The sequence below is a fragment of the Egretta garzetta genome, unplaced genomic scaffold (assembly GCF_000687185.1).
Source record: "Egretta garzetta isolate BGI_Z169 unplaced genomic scaffold, ASM68718v1 scaffold306, whole genome shotgun sequence".
Classification (NCBI taxonomy): Eukaryota; Metazoa; Chordata; class Aves; order Pelecaniformes; family Ardeidae; genus Egretta; species Egretta garzetta.
The window spans coordinates 410,926-433,572 of record NW_009260131.1 but is presented as its reverse complement, the minus strand read 5'-3'; the positions used below and the strand labels follow the sequence as shown (position 1 = coordinate 433,572).

General features: G+C 41.3%; 1 protein-coding gene across 3 annotated transcripts in view; it reads left to right on the top strand.

Annotated features, from left to right (window-relative positions):
* The window catches only part of DAAM2 (dishevelled associated activator of morphogenesis 2), a 202,438-nt gene that overhangs the window by 147,270 nt on the left and 32,521 nt on the right, over window positions 1-22,647 (top strand). For 2 of the 3 annotated variants that reach the window (XM_009641545.2, XM_009641544.2), the window contains exons 6-14: window positions 393-503; window positions 1,580-1,683; window positions 4,081-4,147; window positions 5,058-5,175; window positions 6,697-6,835; window positions 8,293-8,351; window positions 8,754-8,938; window positions 9,892-10,209; window positions 17,142-17,249. In XM_009641545.2, coding sequence (XP_009639840.2) covers window positions 393-503; window positions 1,580-1,683; window positions 4,081-4,147; window positions 5,058-5,175; window positions 6,697-6,835; window positions 8,293-8,351; window positions 8,754-8,938; window positions 9,892-10,209; window positions 17,142-17,249 — 1,209 coding nt within the window. Of the gene's footprint in view, window positions 1-392; window positions 504-1,579; window positions 1,684-4,080; window positions 4,148-5,057; window positions 5,176-6,696; window positions 6,836-8,292; window positions 8,352-8,753; window positions 8,939-9,891; window positions 10,210-17,141; window positions 17,250-20,071; window positions 20,105-22,647 lie in introns of all 3 variants that reach the window. The other variant, XM_009641546.1, reaches the window with a different exon arrangement.

Sequence of the window (22,647 nt, the reverse complement as noted above, 5' to 3'; positions counted from 1 at the left end):
ATTTTTCTGTGTGTATAAACTCTGTCACATTCACCACACAGAGTTAACTGACTAGGAAGGACATCATTCTGCTGCTTTCTTAGATCACACTGGCAGAAACCATAAGGGCCATCTGCTTTTTCTCAAATAATAGCTTGTTTAAAAAAAAAACTTTTTTCTTTTTTTTTTTTTTTCCATTAGGATGAGGTGGGCATTTTATTCCTGTTGCTATTCTTCATTTGTTTATTGTGGCATGGCCAAAATTGTAACAACCTTATCTAAAAAAAAAATATTTCTTTAAGGGAATCTATAGCAAATCAAAAGAAGACTGTGTGCATATGCCATGAACAGTATGCAAAATGATGCAACAAATTAGATTATATCCTCTAACCCAGCCTGCTGTTCTGTTTCAGACATTGTTGAACGAGCTAGACCGAAGTATGGGGCGATACAGAGATGAAGTAAATCTCAAAACAGCCATCATGTCCTTTATCAATGCAGTTCTGAATGCTGGTGCTGGTGAGGTGAGTCACTGCCCCGGAAACTCCTTCTAAAATGTTATGCTTGAATTAATTTACCTTGGAAATGGCTAGTAGATTATGTCACAAATCTTGTGTTATTGCGTGGGTATAGTTTGTGGAAAATAATGCTTAATTGTTAATATCAGCCTTATAATGTCTTCCACATTATTTCATTCCCAGTCTCTACTAATATAACATAGGCTGCTTGCACTGAAATGATTGCTTCGGGGTTTTTTGTTTTGGTTTGTTGGGTTTTTTTTCTTTTTTAAAGAACTGCAAAGTATTTACCTCTTGATTTCATCCTTTTAGAAAATATTTTGTTTTACCTTCAGAAACGTTTTGAAATGTTGTTTTGACTCAAAGCCAAACTCAAAACGTTTTAATTTTTAATGTCAAAGGGAGACATTTCAGAAAAGACATTGGTTTTCTTTCATTAACAAGACCTATCTTGTGAGTCTGGAGGATAGTATAAACTTATTTTGTTTCATTAAAAGCATTACTTTTGTTACGTTGGCTTTTCTTTTCTTTTTTTTTTTTTTTTTTTTTTTTTAAACCACAACAGACAACAAGCTCATAAGAGCTGTCTGGCAATGTATTTGCCTCCATACGTGGCAGTCTTGTAACACACCACTGAATAGGTGTCAAGTTTGCCAGAGTATATGGTGATTTTATGACAAATAAACATAAAAACTAGGAGGAAGACTGCAGTACTGTTCATCTCTAAGCAAGAGGTGGACCTCTAATGGACTAGCAGGACAAACACTAAGGATTTCTGTTCTTTGTAGAACAACATGGAGTGTGCTGTCATTCTGACTGGGTATGCAGAACTCATTGTAGGTAAATGAGGACTGTATTTTTAAGTCAAACACAGGCAAAGGCTTTTTTTTTTTTTTTTACTTACTTTATTGGAATGAATCATCCTGTGAATTTGGTGTCAGGGTAGAGGATATTAAAAAGGGAAGAACCAAGGTTTTAAGTATTTTTTTTTTTTTGTCCTTTTTTTTGTTTTGTTTTGGTTTTGTTTTGTGATTAAAAGCTTTTGGAACCTAGTAACTTGGTTTTCCATCTCACTTTTTAAGGACAATTTGGAGTTCCGATTACACCTACGATATGAATTTCTAATGCTGGGAATTCAACCCGTCATTGACAAGCTAAGAGGACATGAGAATGCCACACTGGACAGGTAAGGCATGTTTTCTGAGAACAGTTATTGATCAACAGAAAGAGTTCTTAGAAGCTCTTCTCCATTTGGGTTTCAGATTTAAGCACAAAGCTGTCTCTGTCTCTCCCTTAAAACTGACTCCCTTCAAAGACAAAAAAGGAGATTTGTCCTTAAAATCAGCAGGTTAAGTAGGAAACATACATACTAAATTGGCAGTGGCTATGGCAAGGAGTTCCTGAATTGCTTTTCTTCTAAGCTGGGGATGGCAATCAGAATTTTAAAAAAAAAAAAAAAAAAAAGTTCTAATTCTTTTTCTCTAGTAGCAAAAGTGGAACAAAAGCCTGTCCTGGTAGGAAGAAGGGAAGCCAGTAGTTCATTGACTTCCTTGAGACTGAGTCAAAGCACAGTTTCTGAGTTTCCAAGGTTTTTCTTTAAGCTGAGTCTTTTTCATGATCTAGCTTGTACCATAACCTCCCAAACAGCAGCACTGGCACAACTATGAGAGCAGGGGGACCTGTGGTGGATGAAGGGGTAGAGATGCCAAGGGGGCAAGAGAAAATAATGAGGAGCATCTTCAAACAGTTCTGCTACTGCACAAAATGTAACACTGAATGGCACCTTCAAACTACTGTGTTAAAAGTTATATGGATAATAAATGCTTTCTCTACTAGAAATTCCATATTTTACCACAGTAACTGAAGCTGCTAATGATCTTAAATTAAACCCTTCACAAAGCCACATGCCAAAATAAACTTGGAGCAAACAACTTGAACAATTTGACTGAGACACTTCAAGAAGCTAAAAGACCGATGAACCAATGAGGAGCCTGGTAAAATCTATTTGCTTAATAGAACCAAGCATTTTAAGGTATAAGAGCAGGCAGTCACAGGAGTCTGTGTTCTCCTGTGACCACATTAAGGTTTGTGGAGAGGCATCAACCTGCTGTCATGCTGCTATTCCTTCCTGTCTGCTATTCCATGCCCCTTCCTACAGAGTAGGGCTGCTCTGTAGGTATCTGGCATCTTGGATTTCCTAGATAGAAGTGTCATGTTTACTAAAACACATGGTGAAAAACCTATGGATCAGGCCTGTGCCTGCAGCTTTCAAGGCACTGTTTTCTCAAACATCCACTGTCAGGAGCTGCTATAGGGTGATAGAGCTATCCCTGGGGGCAAATGTAATGTGCCTGAGATCCTGCATAAGCGCCAGGTTAGCATCAGCTGCTGTCATAAAGAGTGGCCTCGCATCTCCAGTCTCTTCGGGGGCATGGGTTCGAATCCCACTGCTGCCATCACATTCTTTAGGGTAGTGAAACACTGGAATGGGTTGCCTAGAGAGGTAGTGGAGGCCTCATCCATGGAAACATTCAAGACCAGGCTGGACAGGGCTCTGAGCAGCCTGATCTAGTTAGCGGTGTCCCTGCTCACTGCAGGGGGTTTGGACTAGATGATCTCCTGGGGTCCTTTCCAACCCTTGCCATTCTGTGATTCTGTGGTCTTTGAGCAGGTGGAGGCACATACCTGTGCATTGATGTCACAGGGAAAGATTGCGTGCAGTTGTACATGTCTACACAGACAGCTGCAGAGCTGGAACCAGTAATGTTACTTTTGATCTACAACATTATAACCAAGAAGAGAATCTGTCCTATAGGACTGCCCTGTTTCTTTGGTCAGTAACCAGGAATGTTTAGGAGGGGCTTAGGGGCACTTTTGGATCTTACAGGTTACAGTAATGAGAATGATAACGGAGGTTTGAGATGATCCCAGATGTCTGGGTTATGCAGACTATATGCCAGGTCAATACAGGGAGATGTGCCACAGCCTTTCTCCACATCATCTGCTGTGCTGTGGTCTCCATGCAGGAGGAGTCCAGATGCCATGGTCAAATGTGTCTCTTGCCAGGTCCCTCAGATCCCAACACAGGCATGCTGCTCTGCTTGTCAGTAGCAAAATATAAAGACAACAGTGAGCTTTGCTGTTTAAATAATTCACTGAATGCATCTCTGCTCCACCGTGTAAAAGAAACTACTTGTTAACAGTCTAGTATCTGGTTAACAAGTATGGCATGGACTTTTTAGAAACATGTTATCACTGCAGGCATTGCATTCATCACAGAGAGAATATCCCTTTCCTGTTTTATGTTTATTTTTAGCAGCCTTACCTCAACACAATGACTTAGCACAAGGATAAAAGAGCACGTATACCTCAGCCAGCCACTCCTTTTGGCCTGTCACTGACCCCCATGAGTTTCCTTGCATACCTATCCCAGCACTTCATGTAAGAAAAGCTTGCCAATTTCCAAGTGTTGTAGCTGGAAATGAGGTGTTGCTACTTCTGTAGTGACACGCTTAGTTTAAGACTAAATTATGCCATGAACATTGGCAGGTTTTGTTTGTTTTGTTTTTCTGTTTTCTCTTAGGCACTTAGATTTCTTTGAGATGGTCAGAAATGAAGATGACCTGGAACTTGCCAAGCGATTTGACCTGGTAAGTTTTTCTCTGGAGTACCTGATCTTGCCACTTTGAATGCTTGGTGCATTCAACCTGATGGACCCTTTGAGTTCCCTGAAAACAAGGGTTGACTTGGGTGCTGAGAGTGGCAGGTGCTCCTGTTTTCACTGTTTCTCATTTAGCAAGTAGGGGATCTGTGATGTGTGAATAATGAAAACAATGATCACAGACAGGGCTTCTGCCAAGTATCTTTGACAAAGACTTCTTTCTTTTGTTTGGATGAAGGTTCAGGAGTGAAGGAACCCTGGTCTCATATTCTCAGTCCTGATGATCCAGATGCATTCCAGTTTCAGACATTCCCTTTACAGGACTATGGGTGAAGCTTGGGCTCTTTAACACTTTTATTCTCCTGAAGACTGTCACCTCAGAGCCTGTGGAGAGGATCAATATTTTATATTGGGTGAATTTTAAAGATGAGCATAAAACAAGGACAGTTTCCACAATCTCTAGCAGCAGTAAGAGGCTGTAGGGTCTGGAATAGTTGTAGCTTCCTCTTTCTTCACGACCAGCTCTTGACGCACACTGATACAGAACAACTAGACCTTTCCTTCTCAGCCTGTATTATTTTTGCCACCACTTTCTAGGACTCAAATATTTTTCTTGCTCCAGAACAGTTCTTGGTGGCTTTGCGTGCTTCCCACCTTTCTAGCCCCTTACTTTGGGGATCTTTTCCATACTGGAGTGGAGATGGCGATGCTCGTCTCAAAGACCCACGTGCCTGCTCCTCCCTGGAACTGGCAGCTAGATGTTGCAGGACTCTCTGTAGAGGTCCAGTTGCTGGAAAGTTCCCTGTCTCTGTGTTGAGCAGATCTTTCACAGTTAGTAAGGCTTTCACTGTGCATGGTTTTTCTCTCACTTGTTCTTTAATTACCTTCTCTCGCTTTAGATCCACATTGATACAAAAAGTGCCTCTCAGATGTTTGAGTTGATCAAGAAGAGATTGAAGCACACAGATGCCTATCCCTATTTGTTATCCATCCTCCAGCACTGCTTGCAGATGCCATGTGAGTACATTGCAGTTTTCCGAAGCAAGGGGTATTGAAGAACTTGGTGAAGCTTTGGTGTGGGTACAGAGTCCCAGATACCAGGACACACACTGCCCTTGTCTTCCATTCAGAACTTTGCAGTAGCTAAGGGACTTGGTATCTTATACTGAATCCATCCAACAGATTTTTGCCACAATACTTAAAGCAGCAGCTTGACCTCTCTGTACTTGCAAATAAAATTAAGTAGCTGAGACATTGCAGTTAGTCACTGACATAGCTTTTAATGATTTTAAATCAGTAGTTTTAAAAAAGAAAGAGTCCTTGTGCTCTGGATAAGGGAATTCCCAGAAATAGATACCATTTTGAATATTAACCAAATGCAGCAAGGAATTTTTCTGCTGAAACAATACAGTACTGAAAGCTGTTCTGTCACTGGGAAATTCCACAGTAAGTCTTCAGGCTGCTATCTCATGGCAATGCATCAGTGGAAAGCTCCTGAAATCAAACTGAAAAATAACATTGGCAGTTGTTTTCAAGAGAAATAATATGAATCTTTTTGTTAACTATAATAAAATAGTTCAGTTATGCTTCCACAGCATAGCACCTGAGCAAAGGCACAGCAAGATCACTGGAGAACTGCCTGCCTTGACCCTGTTAGGTATCAGGTGCTGGTCTTCATTCCTTTCAGCCATAGTTGAGCAGTCAAACTGAGAAGGGAACATGAGGGAGCTGTACTGTGGTGTGCTTTTTCAGGAAGTAATGTGGTATGTTTTCAGGCCCTCATTAGATTCAAGCACTGCCATGCACAAATTCAAGCAGCTGTTTGTCCTAGTGGTCTCCTTGATATTACTCTTTAAGACAGTACTTGAGCTTTAGGTATTGACCTGGATTTTTGGTGGCAGAAGGGCTAAATCCTGCTAGGCCAGGATTGTACTAAAGAATCTAAAGGTTTGAGTTATATAACTCAGGGAGCTGAGGTGAACTTCATGTTGCTCTGGCTCTCCTGATTGATATTCATGGGATCAGTCCCTTTGTTTCAATTTCTATTCTTTCTCTCCACACTTTTTGGTCAGGTTCTTAGGAATTTTTCATGCCAGTTGAGTTTCACTGAACTGCAGATAACTGAGCATGCAGCTAGAAAATCTGATTGTTTTTACAGTGCGTGATCATGATGTTACTAGGTACCAAAACCACTCCAAACACCAAGCTCCAGAAAATACTAAGTTACAGCTATCACAAAGGAATCAATTCAGTAGGCGCTTAAAGTGCAAGTTAGAGTTAATCTGTCAAAAGTGTTGTACAGCCTAAATGTGCAAATCAGGTCCAGAGTTGCCCACGCCTCTCATATGCTGTTCCAATATGTTAGGTGCTTGCAAATAATCTGCTAGCAACAGTTCAGTGTTAGGCTTTGTGTTCTATAATTTACTATGTACAGGATTGAGATGGAAGATGGAAAGGAAGGAATGCCAGTCTGTTGGCAGGTCTCTGCACTTTGGCATGGAAATGGAAGTTCTCATGGGTAGGTCTTTTTCCGTACAGATAAGAGGAATGGAGGAAACTTTCAGCAGTGGCAGCTGTTGGACAGAATACTTCAACAAATTGTCCTTCAGGATGAACGAGGAGATGATCCAGATATAGCTCCATTGGAAAACTTCAATGTCAAGAATATCATTAAAATGTAAGCTGCATTATTATTATTTATTTCTGTTATGCAGGTATAAGTATATGATAAGTATGCAGGTGCTTAGAAATAAAATATCATATCTAAGGAGTTTCTTATTGTAACTTACAGCTTCTCATTGTCTTCTTAGTCTTCTAAATAGTTTCCTTTTAATGACAACTTAACGAGATGGTATTTTCTAGCAAAGTCCTTGCCTTTGGCTTCTAGTTTCTATTGAACATTAAGCTCGTTAGAAAAGCAGAAAAAATCCCCATGACATAACAAGGCTTTCTCACGTGCCTTTTTCATTCAGAATGTTGATGAAAGCTTTCATTGATATTCCCCCCCCCAACCAAAAAAAAAAAAAAAAAAAGTGGTCATCTCTACTTAGATCTCATTTCTCACAAATGAGAACATAGCTTAGAAAGATTTCAAATAGTGAAAGCAACCGCCACCTAGCACACACAACCATTTACCTCTTCATAAAATGTCTGCATGCTCTCACCCACAGACTTGGCTGAGGGCACTACCATTATTTTTTCCCATAGGACGCATCATTTGAGAAGTCTAGCTACATGAGCTGGCTCTCATCTCAACTTCCCTGTTCTCAGTCCTTTTTTAGCCAAACTTTTGGACTCTTCATCCCATCCATCTGCCTCTGCAGGTAATTCATGGCCCATTACCCTTCTGAATTATCCACTGAAAAGAGCATTTTATAGAACGTAAGCCTCATATGAAACCAAATTCTCCTGTACTAAAAATCTTACAGTCCCTCCTGTTACAGGCATGAGCCAAAATCAAAACTGATTTCTCATAATGGAAAAATACTGATGTTTATCTCTTTCTGTCTGTCTGGATATCAGGCTTCACTGTAGACCTCGTGCCTGATCTTCCCTTTCTACTTTTATAGCTACTCCTCATTCTGCATATCTAATCAATCCCCAGCATGCCCTGCATATTTTCTATCAGTAATAGGAAATAGCTGTGCCAGTATGAGATATGAGCATTGCCTTGTTACTAATATACTACCTAACAGATAAGCATCCTCCCTCCTTGTAAGAAAGAAAAAACAGAACTACAGAAAGTAGGGAAAAAAGATGGCAATCTGGTCTCATATTAAGGGTGGAGTAATTTGTAACCCACAGCAGCTATGATTATTTTAGTGATGACTTTCTCTCTTTCAAAAAACTTGGCACTTTGAGGTCTTTACTTGAAGGCAGGATCATATCAGGATTTTTTTCCCCAGGCATTCCTTTATCCCTTCTCAGGACTTTGAGCAACAAGCCATCACATTTAAATTAGCTGTTGGCTACAGTAAGGATCAGGATCTGGAACCGGACTGACCACGGGTATGATCCTATATAAACATGTAAATTCACCAGGTTGCCTTTTGCTGATCACTACACATAATGGCCACTTGCATTTCAGCCTGGGTAGCTCAGAACATGTTTAAATGATCTGATATCATCTTTCAGGCTTGTGAACGAAAATGAAGTCAAGCAGTGGAGGGACCAGGCAGAGAAGTTTCGGAAAGGTGAGTGCATCCTCTGTACTTGGAGAGGCGAAAGAGGAGGCAAGACTGATCCTGATTCAGTCACAGAGCTGGGCACAACCTTTCCTTTTGTGGACAAACCCTGCTTTGTTCCCTCCAGTACATTTTCTTTCATGGTGATCAGTTTATGTGTTTCATAGGATGGGGCTTCCCTCAGTCCTCATATGAAGTGATTTTACAGTCTAAGTGAAATTTGGGCATTGCTGTCTTGATCACTGAAGATCACTGTCAAGACAGTCAGACTCTGTTTTCTTTTTCCTCCTCTCATTATACATCCCCAGTTGAACTGACAGATTTGTAAGCTTTATTTCAGCATAACCTGAATTCCTCTGAGGACTGTTCATGAGTTTTATTTCATCAGCCCCACTTGCCTGTTCTCTCTAGATCATGCTGAGCTGATGAACAAGCTAGAGAAGAAGGAGCGGGAATGTGAGACAAAGACCCAGGAGAAAGATGAAATGATGAAGACACTGAACAAAATGAAGGACAAGCTGCAGAAGGAATCCTTGGAGCTGCGCCAGACCCGGGACCAGATGAACGACCTGGTGGCTCAACTTAATGAGTTCTCGGTATGAGACTGGGACTCTTCCTATCCCTGTTTAAAGCCTGCTAACTAGTGAATGATGGATAAAAGCACATTATGAGTGAAACAATTTCTATGGTCTGTACAGAGAGAGTCTGTCTAGCCAGCTAGAAAGATAAATACCTAGAAGCTTCCTAGCTTTTAGCCGAGACCAAAATCCCTGGGCTGGTGGGATAGAATAGATAATGCATGGGTTGCTCCATTCCTTCTCCTCAGCCACTTTCCTTGCAGGAGCTGCTGAATCACACATGTCCTCCTCCAGCCATTTTTACTGCTGAGTGGGGTGGCCCTGGTTGTTATTTCAGTGAAAGAGAGAGAGAAAAGTCCCAGATTTGAAAGCAAATTTAGTGAAGAAACAGGATTACTGCCATGCTTCAAAAGCATCTGTGCTGTCTTTAGAGCTCTGCAGAAGAGACATTTGCAGCTGCTCCCTCCTGCTTGGTGCTCCTTCTGTCCCGGCAGTGTGCCTGAGCCTCAGCTCACCAGGACAGCCCTGAGAAGTTAGACACTGCAGAAAGCAGATTCATTTCCTCCTCCCCTCTCCCACTTTGCATTAGTGGGGCCTATGACAGGTATTCAGTATTTCAAACCCTCAGGTTTAAAACCCAGGAGTTCAAAAGCTCATAAGATTGAACTTTTCTCTTTTTTCATACATAAGGAGAAAATAATACATTTTGGCTGCTTTTACTAGCTTTCTGTTTTTCTGAGCCATTTATGGTTCCTTTTTTCAAGCTCTTCTCCACAACTTCAAGGGCTTGAAACTTTCTCTTAAATGAAAGCTGAGATTCCTCCCTTTATTGCATGGCTTTGAGTGCAGAAGGCTTTAAAGGAAACATCAAATATTTTGAGACTCATAATAAAATCACATCAGCTGGCAATATAGAGTTATTGTGCCTTTTAAACTGTTTTTCTTTTTCCTTGTGTTTTTTTATTTTCCAGCAAGGGGGCAGCATTTCCTTCCCACCCCCACCACCACCCCCTCCAGGTGGCCCATTAGCTTTGTCCTCTTCTCACATGTCTGAGAATTTGCCCCCGCTGCCACCTCCTCTGCCTTTCTCCAGCTGTCCCCCTCCTCCTGCTCCACCACCTCCACCAGGAGGACCTCCTCCCCCACCAGGAGCACCACCTTTCTTCAGCATGGGGATGCCAGCCCCTTCAACAACTACCTTCAGCAGCAGTGGCACCAGCCTGAAGAAGAAATCTATCCCGCAGCCTTCACACCCTCTGAAATCCTTCAACTGGGCTAAGCTGAGTGAGGTAAGAAATTGCAGTACTCTCAGCAATTAATTTACTTCCGAAGTGTAACTCAGTGTTGATTAATGCCATGAAGTGCAAGGTGACAGAAGCTAGTGATATTGTGGCTTTCCTTGGGCTGAGGTCAGTAGGAGTCAGTAACTGTCTTGAGGGAGTCTCCCCAGTTCTCCAGCAGTGCAGCCTATCTTTTGTGATGACCAAGGTGCTGGTCAGATTGAGCTGTAGTAGATCCGGGCATGCTATCAGTTAGGCAAAGCTGTAGTGGGACTGAATAAGTAAGCCAGACCTGGACATCTCCAGGACTGGTGTGCCAGAGCTGCCCTCACTTGCATGTCAGGGAAAGGGATGGCCAGAGCCAATGTAGACAAAATGTGGTGAGAACCAGCTCCAAAACCAGCCTCCTCTATCCTGGCAGGGGCCATCACTAAGGAGCGAAAGTGAAGTGGCCTGATTCTCCTCACCTTTTGTTCATGGCCACAAGGGAAGCTGGCCTTCTCCTGGCATGTTTGCAACTCTGTCTCTTGGCGATAAAACTCCAAATTGACAATAAAAGCAGAGGACTTGGTTCTTCCTGTTGCACTAATTTTCTGCTACCTTGGTTGCCTCTCTTTCCCCTCCATTTCTCTCTCTTCATTCTCTCTCTCCACGTCCCGTCCCCCCCCCAAGGTCTTAATTTTTTGTAACTGATTTAGAAAGAAAAAAAGTGTCTGTGTTGAGTTTGGATGGCTGCCTAGAAACCCAGGTTCTCTTTTAGACTGAAACTCACCCAGGGCCCAACTCCGGTATTTGGAATGAGTGTCCAGGGACCTCTGGAATGCCATAAGAATTCTCTCTCCCCCTCTCTCCTTTTCTTTAAAATAAAGTGAAGTGAAATATTTGTTCCACCGTCTGTGCTTGTCTGTCAAGGCCACGTGGGGGGTGTGGGAGAGAATGTAAGGACGGGGATTTATTTTCCTTTGCAGAACATGGGACTTAGTGCTCTGAAGAAAAGAAATAGTAACTAATATATGTATATATATGAATGTATATGAAAAAGAGAGAGTCACAGGTGTTTCTGTTTAGTGTACAGTAACTGTAGGCTTATCTTGCCCTCTGGTTAGGAGTGAAGGCAGCTGTGCTAATAAAATTGTAGACCTGGGTGGTGAGGTGTGTAAAAGATGCTATTTTGAGGAAGGCAGAATAGTTGGGAAAAGGGGCATAAGCGGGTGGGGGCTTCATTTCGGGGTGTCTGAGAGTGTTAGTGTTTTGACCTGGTAAAAGGTTGTGGGGCAGACACAGATGGCTTGCCTTGCTATTTGGGATGCACCTTGTTATGGAATTATTTAATTCCACTGACTGCTGGAGAAGGTAACATGTTTTGCCCATTTTAATCAGGTATCCTAGATTTCCTCTTTCAGTACCAGGCTCTTTCTCTCTGTTCACATGGTTATGAATCCTCTGAATGGGAAGTCACAAGTAGGTTTGATGGCCTCATCATGCCTTCTGTTACCATTGCAGCACTCCTGTGGTGTTCTCCTGAACTGTCAAAGTACACATGCATGAATGAATGAAGACACACAACAAGTGCTCTGGCTGGGAGCAGCGTATCTTGAGTTTTTGAGCATAGGAAACTGAGGTCTGGAAGTGTGCATAGCATTATTGTGGTTCGTTGTAGTGTTTAACTTCCAGTTCACATGAATACAAGTTTTCCCCACAAAAGCATTTTGAGGAAAAACTCATCTGACACCATGTATTTGTTTTTCTTTTTTAAAAGGCCGGTCTAGTTAGCAAAGAGAACAGGCACATGTGCACTATGCAACACAGTGAAGTGCGGTGACGCAGTGTTGGAAACAGAGCTGTACACAAACTCAGGGCTGCAGCCAGGTCAAATATGTTATTCAGCTCTTGGGTATCTCTGCATACTGTTTAGACCATCCTTCTCCATCCTTCTCAAAGCAGTTAGTACAGAATCTCTCTCCTAAGCTTTCTTAAATGTGAAGATGATGTCAGGACTGAGGCAGCCCACATGAGAGCAAACCCCTTTCTGTCCATGCAACCTGCCTCAAGGGTTTGAGAGAAAGCCAACAGAGCCTGAGAGGAGTGTGGACAGAGCTGCCCAAGAAGCATTTGTCTGCGTTACACTTTCTCAGTAGTGAAATCAAGGCTGTTGTCCAGGACAATTCATATGAGTATTTTTTTTCCCAATGCTGATATTGTCTTTGGAAGGAAAGGACTGAGCTGTTGGGTGTTAGGAGAATGATCAAATATATTCATACTCTTAGCAGCTGACAATAACAGATTGTCCACAGTTCCCATGGGCACCACCAAAAAAGGTTTGACTGGAAAATATTCATGCTTCTAACAAGGAAACTCCAAAACCCCACTAATTTCCTTTGAGAATTAAAGATTTTACACTAGCTTTGATGTGAGCTGATGATCAAGTGGCAAAGCCATCTAAGTGCATGGATGGGCTGAGATCTGGTTAAGCCCTTCCACACCACAGCTCCATTCATACAGCACTGCAGCATCATCTGTGAATTCCATTCATGCAGCACTACAGTAGTGCTGGTGCCAAGGATCTCTGTTTTTTAAGAAAAAAGATATTGCAGTGTAACCACTGTAATGTCCTGGAAAGATTCCTTTCTTTGTTTCTGGACAGCAAACTCCATTTGCTGTCCCGCTCTGAATTTTACACAACACCCAAGGTCAATCAGGGACCAGACATTTATGGTTAATCCGAATTATGGACTGATTTCAAGCATACTGGAAGTAGGCATTAATATAATTACCTCTTTAATAACTTCAAATCAATATGTTTATATTTATCAGAGTAAATCAAGTCAACATTCAACTGCGCTGCTTGTTATCTCATGGCTGGAAAAGCAGCTTCCTGTTAAGATTCAGGCTGGTAATGACTCTAGTCAATGATCTAAAAGCAGTTCTCTTTAGCCAGTCCTAAACAGACCTGGGTGAAATTGTCTCAGAAGAAAGGTCTTTATTCTACATACCACATAGGGTTTAAAAAAAAACCCCAAAATAGCACCAACCCCCTACCAAAAAAAAAATCACGTAAACAGAAATGTTAATCTTGACCCAATTTTTTTAAAAAATGTTTCTGTAATGTTATTGATGATTCTGATTTCTGGAACTTTCTTCCTAAAAGCAGCCTGAGGATCATGGCAAACAATGATGCAGGACTGCTGCCAGAGGTTCACAATTAATGGAAAGATTTCTACAAAAATCTCAGTGTGAAGCTACTTATAATAGCCTTGGTAGTGCCTAGTCCTACAGTGAGATAAAACATCTGTCTCAATTAACAAACATGCCAGAAATACAATTTTTGCTCAAAGTGGATTTTTCTTACACTGAGGAAAGGATCTGATATCAAGAGAGAAATCTTAAAAATGTACTCTGGTCATATCCCTTTTTCAGATTCATAATGGAATTATGAATTAAAATTTTAAGTTGCTTCACTTTCTGATGGTTAATATTTTACAAATATTAACCTACTAATAAGCAGAATTGCCCGCTCCCGTATTCACAGGACACTCATAATTTCTATGGTTTCTTTGGACCTGCAGGACAAGTGAAAGGCTTTCCCAAAGTACTGTAAGTTTTCACTCCTGCTGTGAGGTTATTGAGGCATGATGGACTTTGGTGGCTTGCAGAGTACTGCTATTTATCTTTCAGGGTAAATAAAATCATCTGTTAGATGTAGCAGAGGGCAGCTTGATATGATTTGTAGCTCCATCAAACACTGTCATTCTCTAATCTTGGTAGGTCTCTCAGGAAATTCGGCTTCATTACAAAGGTAGAATGACATAACTGAAGCAGCTACAGCGAGCAAATTGTTAAATGCAACATACGAAAAACTCAGCTTGATGGAGCAAATACTTTGTCAATACTTGTTCTGATAATGTTTCCTTACCCAGTATGTACTACCGTTTTGCTAGAGGATGCTGGGAAATGTAGTTCATAGGGTTTACGTCTCAAAGGGGGCCAAGATTTTGCAAAGCAGAGGAACCACAGATCTTGGAAAACTTGTAGAATGAATAAAAGAATGAATGAATAAATAAATAAATATGGGGAGAAAGCATATTACAGATTGAGTGATGTCTTTTTTTCTTTTTTTCCCTCCTTTTTTTTTTAAGGACAGGGGGGAAAAAAGGAAAGAAGAAATAAAGAGTTTACTTTATTTTTAAATTGTTATTTAGGGACCATAAATATTTTTTATGGTGCTGAGGGAATAATTTATCATAGCAACCACATTATGCATGTCTGTTTCTCTTAAAATGCTCAGTCTCTCTGGCTGATGACAAGGAACTATCAGCCAGTTAATCCATAACTGAGTAGCAAGAGCTCAGTGTAGGAAATTATCTGGCAGCAACGTGAAGGTTTTCAAGGGCAGAGCTTAGGGTAGAAATAGATGGGACAGCCTCATTGCAAGTAACAAAGGCTCTGCCTGCCTCATTTTTTCTTTGACTGGATTAGGCCATTCGGTTTTCCAGCACTAAAATTGGGTTGCTTGGGTCAAAGTTCTATTTGTGCACACCATTGCAATGGGTGCTGCTTTGGAATTTGTCTTTCTGCTACAAGTAGCATACAAACCATCCTGGACAGGACTAGATTCAATCTGGGTCTTAAAATGAATCTGAATTGAAATGAGAAACATTTTCACTTCCTTGGGTTGTTTTTCTGGGGAAGTATGGATGATAACTACTCTCTGCAATCCCTTAGTGAGTCTCAGAACTGCCTGTTCTGGCACCTCTGCAATTCATTCAGACTAGCCACGTTTTCACTGTTCTTGCCATTTATGGGGAAACTTCACTCCCATGAGAGTTTTGCAGCCAGACAGGTAGATGGGCTACTCTCATAAGTAGCTGTCTCTTGAGTCACATCCAACCTTCTGCCAAACACGGTGTATAGCTTTTTGGCATCCTCAGGGCTCTGTGCCAACGGTGATTCTAAGGACTGCTCCTAAAGTCATGTGCACTGGCTCCTGTCAAGAAATATTCTTCCATGTCAGTGTTTGATGGGACAATCTGAAACAGTGAGGAACTCAGAGAACTGCTCTGCTGTTCAAATACATCCCTCAGGATTTATAATTCAAGGCTTATAAAGCCAGCCTGGAAATTGAATGAGAATGAACACTATGCCTGGATGCTTCTGGCTAAGATTGGCAGTAGAGTCCAGGGTTAGGATAAAATGAAAATTAACTTTGTCTCCTGTTCCTTTGGCTGAGATGAGCCTCCCAAACTCGTTTGTCAGTGTTACAGCCACAGGGTCATGCTGCTTCCTACTATGGAAAGAAGAGCCACACTGATTGCAAGGAATGATACAGTTATATTGGTGAGCATGTTAAGGGATGGGTGCTGCTCCCATCCAGTATATGCTCTCACCGTAAATAGCCCTGCAGACACCCCTCCTCGTCCTCAGGCACTCACAGGCTGCCTCTGGAGGGAGGGTGTTGGTTTTCCTCCGCCGTGTCTGCTCTGCCAGGAATTTCCTCCAGAACACTTCACACTTCTATTTCCCCCTCATTTCATCCTCCCATCAGGTGTTTTTCCTTGCTCCTTGAGCCTTGTGGCTTAGCACATTTCCCTCATTCTTTTGATGACTGTGAATGGGAAGTAGAGCCTGTTCCTAATTAGTTCTGATAATGAAGTGTTAATGCACTTTGCTGTGTAGGTACAAGTCAGGTACTTCAGAGCTGGAGCCTGTGTGAGGGTTTCTTTGCTATTGCTTGCTGTTCCTGGCTTTCTCTGCATCAGCGTTCTGCTGGCTTTTCATCTCCTGGGGTTTGCTTAGGTGTCTTTTACAATCCCTTCTGTCCATTTCCTTTTTCTTTTAATCAACACCTTCCTTATTTTTCCAGTTAATAAAGTACAATAAATGTACACTTCGTTAACTAAATTAACTGAAAGATGGTGTTGTCAGGTGTGAAGGGCAAATTTTCCTTTTTTGAATGGGTAATCACCCAAAGCTTGTCCCACACAACATGCAAATTAACAGTCAGTGGGAAGAAGAAGGTAGTTCAATCTCTGTGTCCTCTTTGCCAGCAAAGATGTCTGTCCTGAGAAAGCCAGCAGAAGACCCCGAGGCCTTCTCCTAGTTTAGGATGACTGCTGACTAGCTAATTCATGTACTGCAAGAGCTTATTTGGTCCAGAGTTGGTGGACAGCACAGTTAGAGGAGGAGTCTGTGCCTGTCTCCCTCCATGCTAATCATCTGCCAGACAGCTACAATTCCCTGGCATTCAGGATAATGTGTCATGTGGGTTGTAAACATCTCCAGCTAGTGTGGAGATCCAGAGATTTGGGTATAGTTTGTGTCTATCTGAGTCAACAACTCATGCAGACGGGGTGATCATGTAATAGGAAACAATTAGACTTCAAAGACTCAGAGCCTTAAGAGGAAAATAAAATAAAACTTTAAACTACTTTCACAGGCAGGCAGAACAAAAACCACACACCCTTTGGGGTTTACAACAGAACCTGGCAAAATTTGCAGAAGGGAAGATGTGCCTGGGGTTTGTCATGCACCAGTGCCCTTCCTAAGCTTTTTCCTCATGATGGTAACACTTCTTTCAGCATGACCACAATCATAGTGTTAGACAGATGGCCACTCTTGAAAGGAAGCATACTGTGGGATCATGGATATTGCCCGAGATGTGGTCTGCTGGTCTTGGAACATGCCCTTTCATCAGAGGCTTGCTGTGATGAAAAATACAAAATACTCAGTATTTAAAAAAAAAACCAAAACCACCACCAACCAAAAAACACACCACTTTTTTTTTTTTCCTTTGATTCTTGAAACAAAGCATGACCTCTAAAATGTCAGTAGTAGTACATAGGAATATGGCCGGTGAGCAGGAGAGAATGATCTGTCCAAATGGGATTGGATGTTCTTAGCTAAAAACTTTTGCTATCTCATTAAAATATAACCTTTTCTTTCAGGAGAGGATCCATGGCACAATCTGGAATGAGATTGATGATTTGAAGGCATTCAAGGTGCTGGATCTAGAAGATTTTGAAAAGATGTTCTCCGCGTATCAGAGACACCAGGTAGGGGGTAGACTCTTCCACACTTTGTCTTCCTTGAATTTCTGGAGGAGGAAAGAACACATAACAGTGATCTGGGTCCTTGTCCACCTGCACTCAGGCTGCATCATTTGTTGCTCTGCCACTGTTCAAAAAAATCACAAGAACAAAAAAAAATGTTTGGAGGACATGTAGGGCAGAGTATAACCTTCTGTTATCAACATACTTCACACTAATGGGCAGCTCTCAGAGACAACAACTCCCAACAGGTAATGCTTTATTTGATGTCAGCAGCCACTGGCTTTCAAAAGCTCCTGAGCTTTACCTTCGTGCTTGATATCCATCTTTCTATTTCTCCCATTCATTCAGAGAAAGTCTGTAGCTGCCTGAGTACAAAGCAAGGTGACTGAATTAGCTGTCTTTGGCTTTTTCTATTTTTTCTTAAACAGCCAACTGACCCAGCTGGCTAGGTGACAGAAACTGTCTGAATTACAGATTATAACACAAACAGCATACTTTAAAAGCAGCCATTTATTAGAGTGTCTTTTTTTCCCCTCCTCTTTTTCTTGGAAAGCAAGTCACCTTCAATCTGTCTATCTCTGCTGAAAGAGATTTAGCAAGAGAGGAATTGTACTTGCGCTCCCTGAACTCCCCCAGCTTTCCTTTGCTTTTGGAATGTGTTTGGAGAAATTCAGTTGTCTGTATTCTGCAGAATTGGATCATTGCTCTGGAGTTTTAGGAAAAGACACAGATGTGACTGCCATAAGCAGCTGTTATGATTAAGACTTACAGTGATTATAATTATTTCATTGTCATTATAATTAACTTATTCAGTACCTTAAAATTAACAAACCAACCCCTCGTCTTTGGACTTTTCCATCTGTTCCCTTCCCTCTCTCATTTTTCTATCTAATCCAACAAACATAATGAATAACTCTTCTGATTTACTAGCTCACAGCACCTAGATTAGCATCCCAACTTGAACTGTGAAGAATGTGATGTTACTTGTTGCATATTTCATTTCTCATTCTGCTCCTGCAAATAGCTGTGGTTTCAGTGGGTCCTTCTCACTTTCTGTGAATCCCATTCCCTGAAACAAGAGCTTAGTTCACAGAGGGGAAGAAAGGCACATGAAATTTCAGTGCTGTTACAAGATTGGGTTTAGACTCTCTGCCAACAGCTTAGCTATGGTGGTGAGTTCCCAGTTGTCTTGCAAGTAGCCAGACTGTCGTCTGTGCACATGAGTAGCCATTGCAACATCAAGGTGCCATTCCAATGTTTCGGGTGCAAACATTGCAGCTTCCTCACTAGAAATGACCTTGCAAAGCCTTGCTTCCTTTGAGCCCCAAAATCCAAAGCCAAAGCTGTCCTGTTCTATCAACTCTCAGTTAGAATAATAATATTTATGGCTGTGTTACCAACCACTGAAAAGCAGCCTGGCCTATTCAACTGTAAATGAACCTGACCCTTACCCCTGCCCACTGGAATGGAGCTATCATCTCAGAGTGACCTCCATGGGTCTCAGAACAGTTCTCTTCCATCCTCATTAAACGCCCTTTATGACAGTGGCTCCAGACACTAAAGTATCACTTATGTAAGCTACTCATATTTTTGTGTAGTTAGGTGCATTGCTACCCTTCCAGCTTTCATTGAGGGTTTTCTTGGTTTTTTTTTCCCCTTAAATATTCCATTGTTATTACTTTATGTGATACTTTCTTTTTTACCCATACTCACCCCAGTGGGAACTGGATTCCAATCAACAAGTCCTCATCAATTTTATTTTTATTTTTTTTTAAAGACCTGGAAACAAAATTACATTTGAATCAAAATCTTATGAGAACTTTTCCAGTTGATTCACACTTAGACTTTTCTCCTCTTTTATTTTTGGAAATTCTCTACTCTGGCCAAGTATGTGTTTACTCTGGGTTTGTGACTTTTAAACTTCATCCAAATGTCTGTAAAGAAAAATGTCAGTGCAAAGCCCTGGTCTTGTGCATCTGAAATGTTGAACGAGTATAGATAAAGACATTTCTTTCTTTGCTGTTATTAACATGATCTTCATATTTTTTCCAGTTTCATTTGCATTAAACAACTTTTCTTTCTTCTTCATTTTTATAATGACAAAGGGTCTTTTCTCCTCTCTCAAGCCCACTATATCATCTTGGTGGCTATGAGGGAAAGCAGATTTGTCCAGTGTAGAGAATGCTGGACCAAGAATTTTTACACTTGTCTTTTAACCTTGATTCAATGTTACTGTGTAATATTGACCTTTTGATTCAGTATATCTGGTGTTTTCCTGGAGTATGGAATATGTTGTGAAATAGTTGGTGTCTGTCACCCAGTAGTGCTGTAAGGCTTCTTTGGTGGTTACAGAGAGCTTTCAAAATACTTGGTTATAAATTGTTAAAGGGTATAACATGCTGTTGAAACAAGTTGTTTCTAACAGTGGCAAACTCTGCCTGTGCCTCAGGAGAGGAGAACTGACCCTCAAGTTTTAACCTTGGCAGTTCTTTCAGTAAGGCTCCAGACTAGATTTGTAAAGGTATTTAAGCATTATCCTAGTTAATGTTTTGAGATCTGAGAGATTTATGCTTTGGAGACTGAATTTACTCTTTTCAGAAAAGACCTAGAACTCTTAGTTTCCCAACATCTGCTGATTTAAAATATGCAAAGAAATGCTGAAATACCTTTGAAGCATCTGGGCCAGTATTACTTGCTAAGCATTTTATTCTTTTAAAAAAGAGTGTATGTCTAAATTCAGCTGCCTTGTTAAACTTGGTATCTTTCTCTGTGACTAATTTTTGGCATGTTTCCTTCTTCGTTATTTGCGGCTGCTGCCTGCATAGGACCTGCTAACTAACCCCTCCTCCTGTAAGCAGGTGAGTATCATTGTCTGCCTCCTGGTCCTCTTGCAGTGTGTGGGAAGATGTCCTGCACCATGCCATTATGGGGTCATGACTCATCTCATGCTACTCTTTCATATGCCCTTGCACCTCTGCTTCTGGGTGGGGAAGGTTGTACAAAAAAATCCTTTAGTTGTATTAGCTCTGCAGTAGGAAGTAGTTCCTGTTCTTTCACTTAGCTATAACCTCACTGTGGTTTCTGCTGGTGTCTGTAGTCCCCTTTTTGATGATCCTGAGGAAAAAGACCAGGGACAAAGTGGAAAGTGAACATGAACTCTTCCTTAACCAAGCTAACAGTCTCTCTAGTGGAGAACAAAAGGGGCTCTAAGGGAGCCTTCACTCTGACTGTTCCCATCTGCGGTCCATCTGCTTTGGACAGTACTGAAGTCTCCAGATATATTCACTAGCCACAGACTTTCTGATAAACAAAATCTTTCTTTCTGTAGAACCAGAAGGCACTTTGGTTGGGCAGAAGGATTTGTGCCAGCTGAGGGAGCAGAAGGGTTAGACTGAAGGAAAGCCTACTTAATTTCAACTGCTGAAATGCTCAGAAAGTTCAGCAAAAGACTGATACAGTGTTTAGATGAAGTAGAGATATCAGACTGCCCACATGTCTTCAAACAGGCTACCTCTCAATTTATTCATCATCTTAAGCAAAATTCTTGGCAACTCTTTTGGGAAGAGCAATGCTGTCAGAAGAGTGTTGGTTCAGATGTCATCACAAGTGTCTCTGGTGGCTTCAGAAGAAAGTAGTCCTCACCATGAGGGCTCAGGAAATTGTATTTGGAAAGGCTGGTCAGGACCTCTGCCACTGGGTAAGGCTACTACATGGCTCTGGGCCATTTACTGGCTTTCATCATGGCAGCGTGCACCATGAAACAAGTCTATATGATAGAAATAGTTCCTTAAAGCATTGATAATTACTGGAACTTAAGGTGCTACCGTGGTACCAGACCATAAGTTCTGCAGCTAACCAAAATAAAATGTGTTTGAAATAGGGCAGCACTATGAGGAGCACATTCCACATGTCTAGTCATCCCAGCACTGAAATTTTAGTTGATTTTTTAATTTGCAATTAAAATCTCAAATCTGAAATACTCTCTGAAGCACATAACGTAATGTTATTCCAGATGGGAAGTTGGTAAAGAATGATGGGATAAAACGTAGGGATCTTGTCTGTCAGATTGACAACAGCTCCAACTATTCTTGCTTTGTGTGCTTGGCCTACCTCACAAAAGCTGGTCACTACTGCCCCCTTGCTCCTCTTTTTCTGTGTTTAAGAAAATACAGATAGTCCATATGCAATCTGTTTTCCTTCAGCTAAGCTTGCAGTCTGGCTTCAGTAAAACCTGAGGCTTCATCTGCTTTTGCTTACACACAACTCCAAGTATCTATAAATATCTTTCTCCTCAAGATGAGTTGAAGAGAATATATTTTTAGATGAGACTAGCCCACTCCTTATGACCAAGGAGTGGGCCACATCTGAATAGTTCAAGTTATTCATCCATGTTGAACCTTGTGGGTTGGGAAATTGGAAATGGGATGGAGACTATTATACTGATCCCTGCTGCATGACTTTAGGGGAAGCTGTCTAAACCACCGCCACCCACACACAGCCAAACCCTGAAAAGATTTGTTTTTTTCCTTGGGATGGGTGCTGGTTAACACTAACCAGGTGTGATTGTCTGCAAACATTAGCTAGTGAGGGCCAGTGAAGCTTTTAAACCAAGAGCACAGACCAACAAGTACCCTTCTTACCCTCAACAGCTGCCTATCTCCCTGTTCACCTGTCTTCCTCAGGAAAACTTTGACATCTCTAAATTCCAGATTTTAGTGGAGGTGCCCTGCTTTTTAGTATTGTTAGTTATTCTCTCAGAAATAATAAACTTGCCCAATGCCCATTTTTTCCTTTTTTTGGAAACACTCTTTGATGTATCAGGTAACATTGCAATTTTTTTCTGCCAAGCTAGACACTTTGGTCATATCCAGCAGAAATATTGTGTGCATGTCTTCTGATGCATTGTACCTGCATATAAATGCCATTTAGTATTGATGGCGGCTCACTGCAGCACATTTGGATGTGGTTGTAGGAATCCTTTGTATATCCAGGAGCAACATAGGTGCATTGTAGCTGATTGTACTGAGAACTCAAATGACAACTAGCAGTGTGAATCTATGATTTACATTTAACTCTCAAATATTTGGGTGTCAAAATCTCTTGGAGTTGATTAGTCATGTTGATACAAGTAAGCCCTGAGCTGCAGAACCTTGAGTCCTGGGAGTGAATTCTGGGAAGCACCACTGTATGCTTGCCATGTTCTTACACCTTTCCCTGGGTATCTGCTGTTGACCACTCCCAGGGACAGGATACTAGGTTAGATGAACCTTTTGATCTGAGTCAGCATGCTTGCTGTTATGTCCAAAGAAAGAAGTCACTTTGCTAATTTCATGGGTGCATTCAAAGCTAGATTGTACTGGTAAGTCTCAAAATCTCAAGGCATGACAATATGGAAATCATG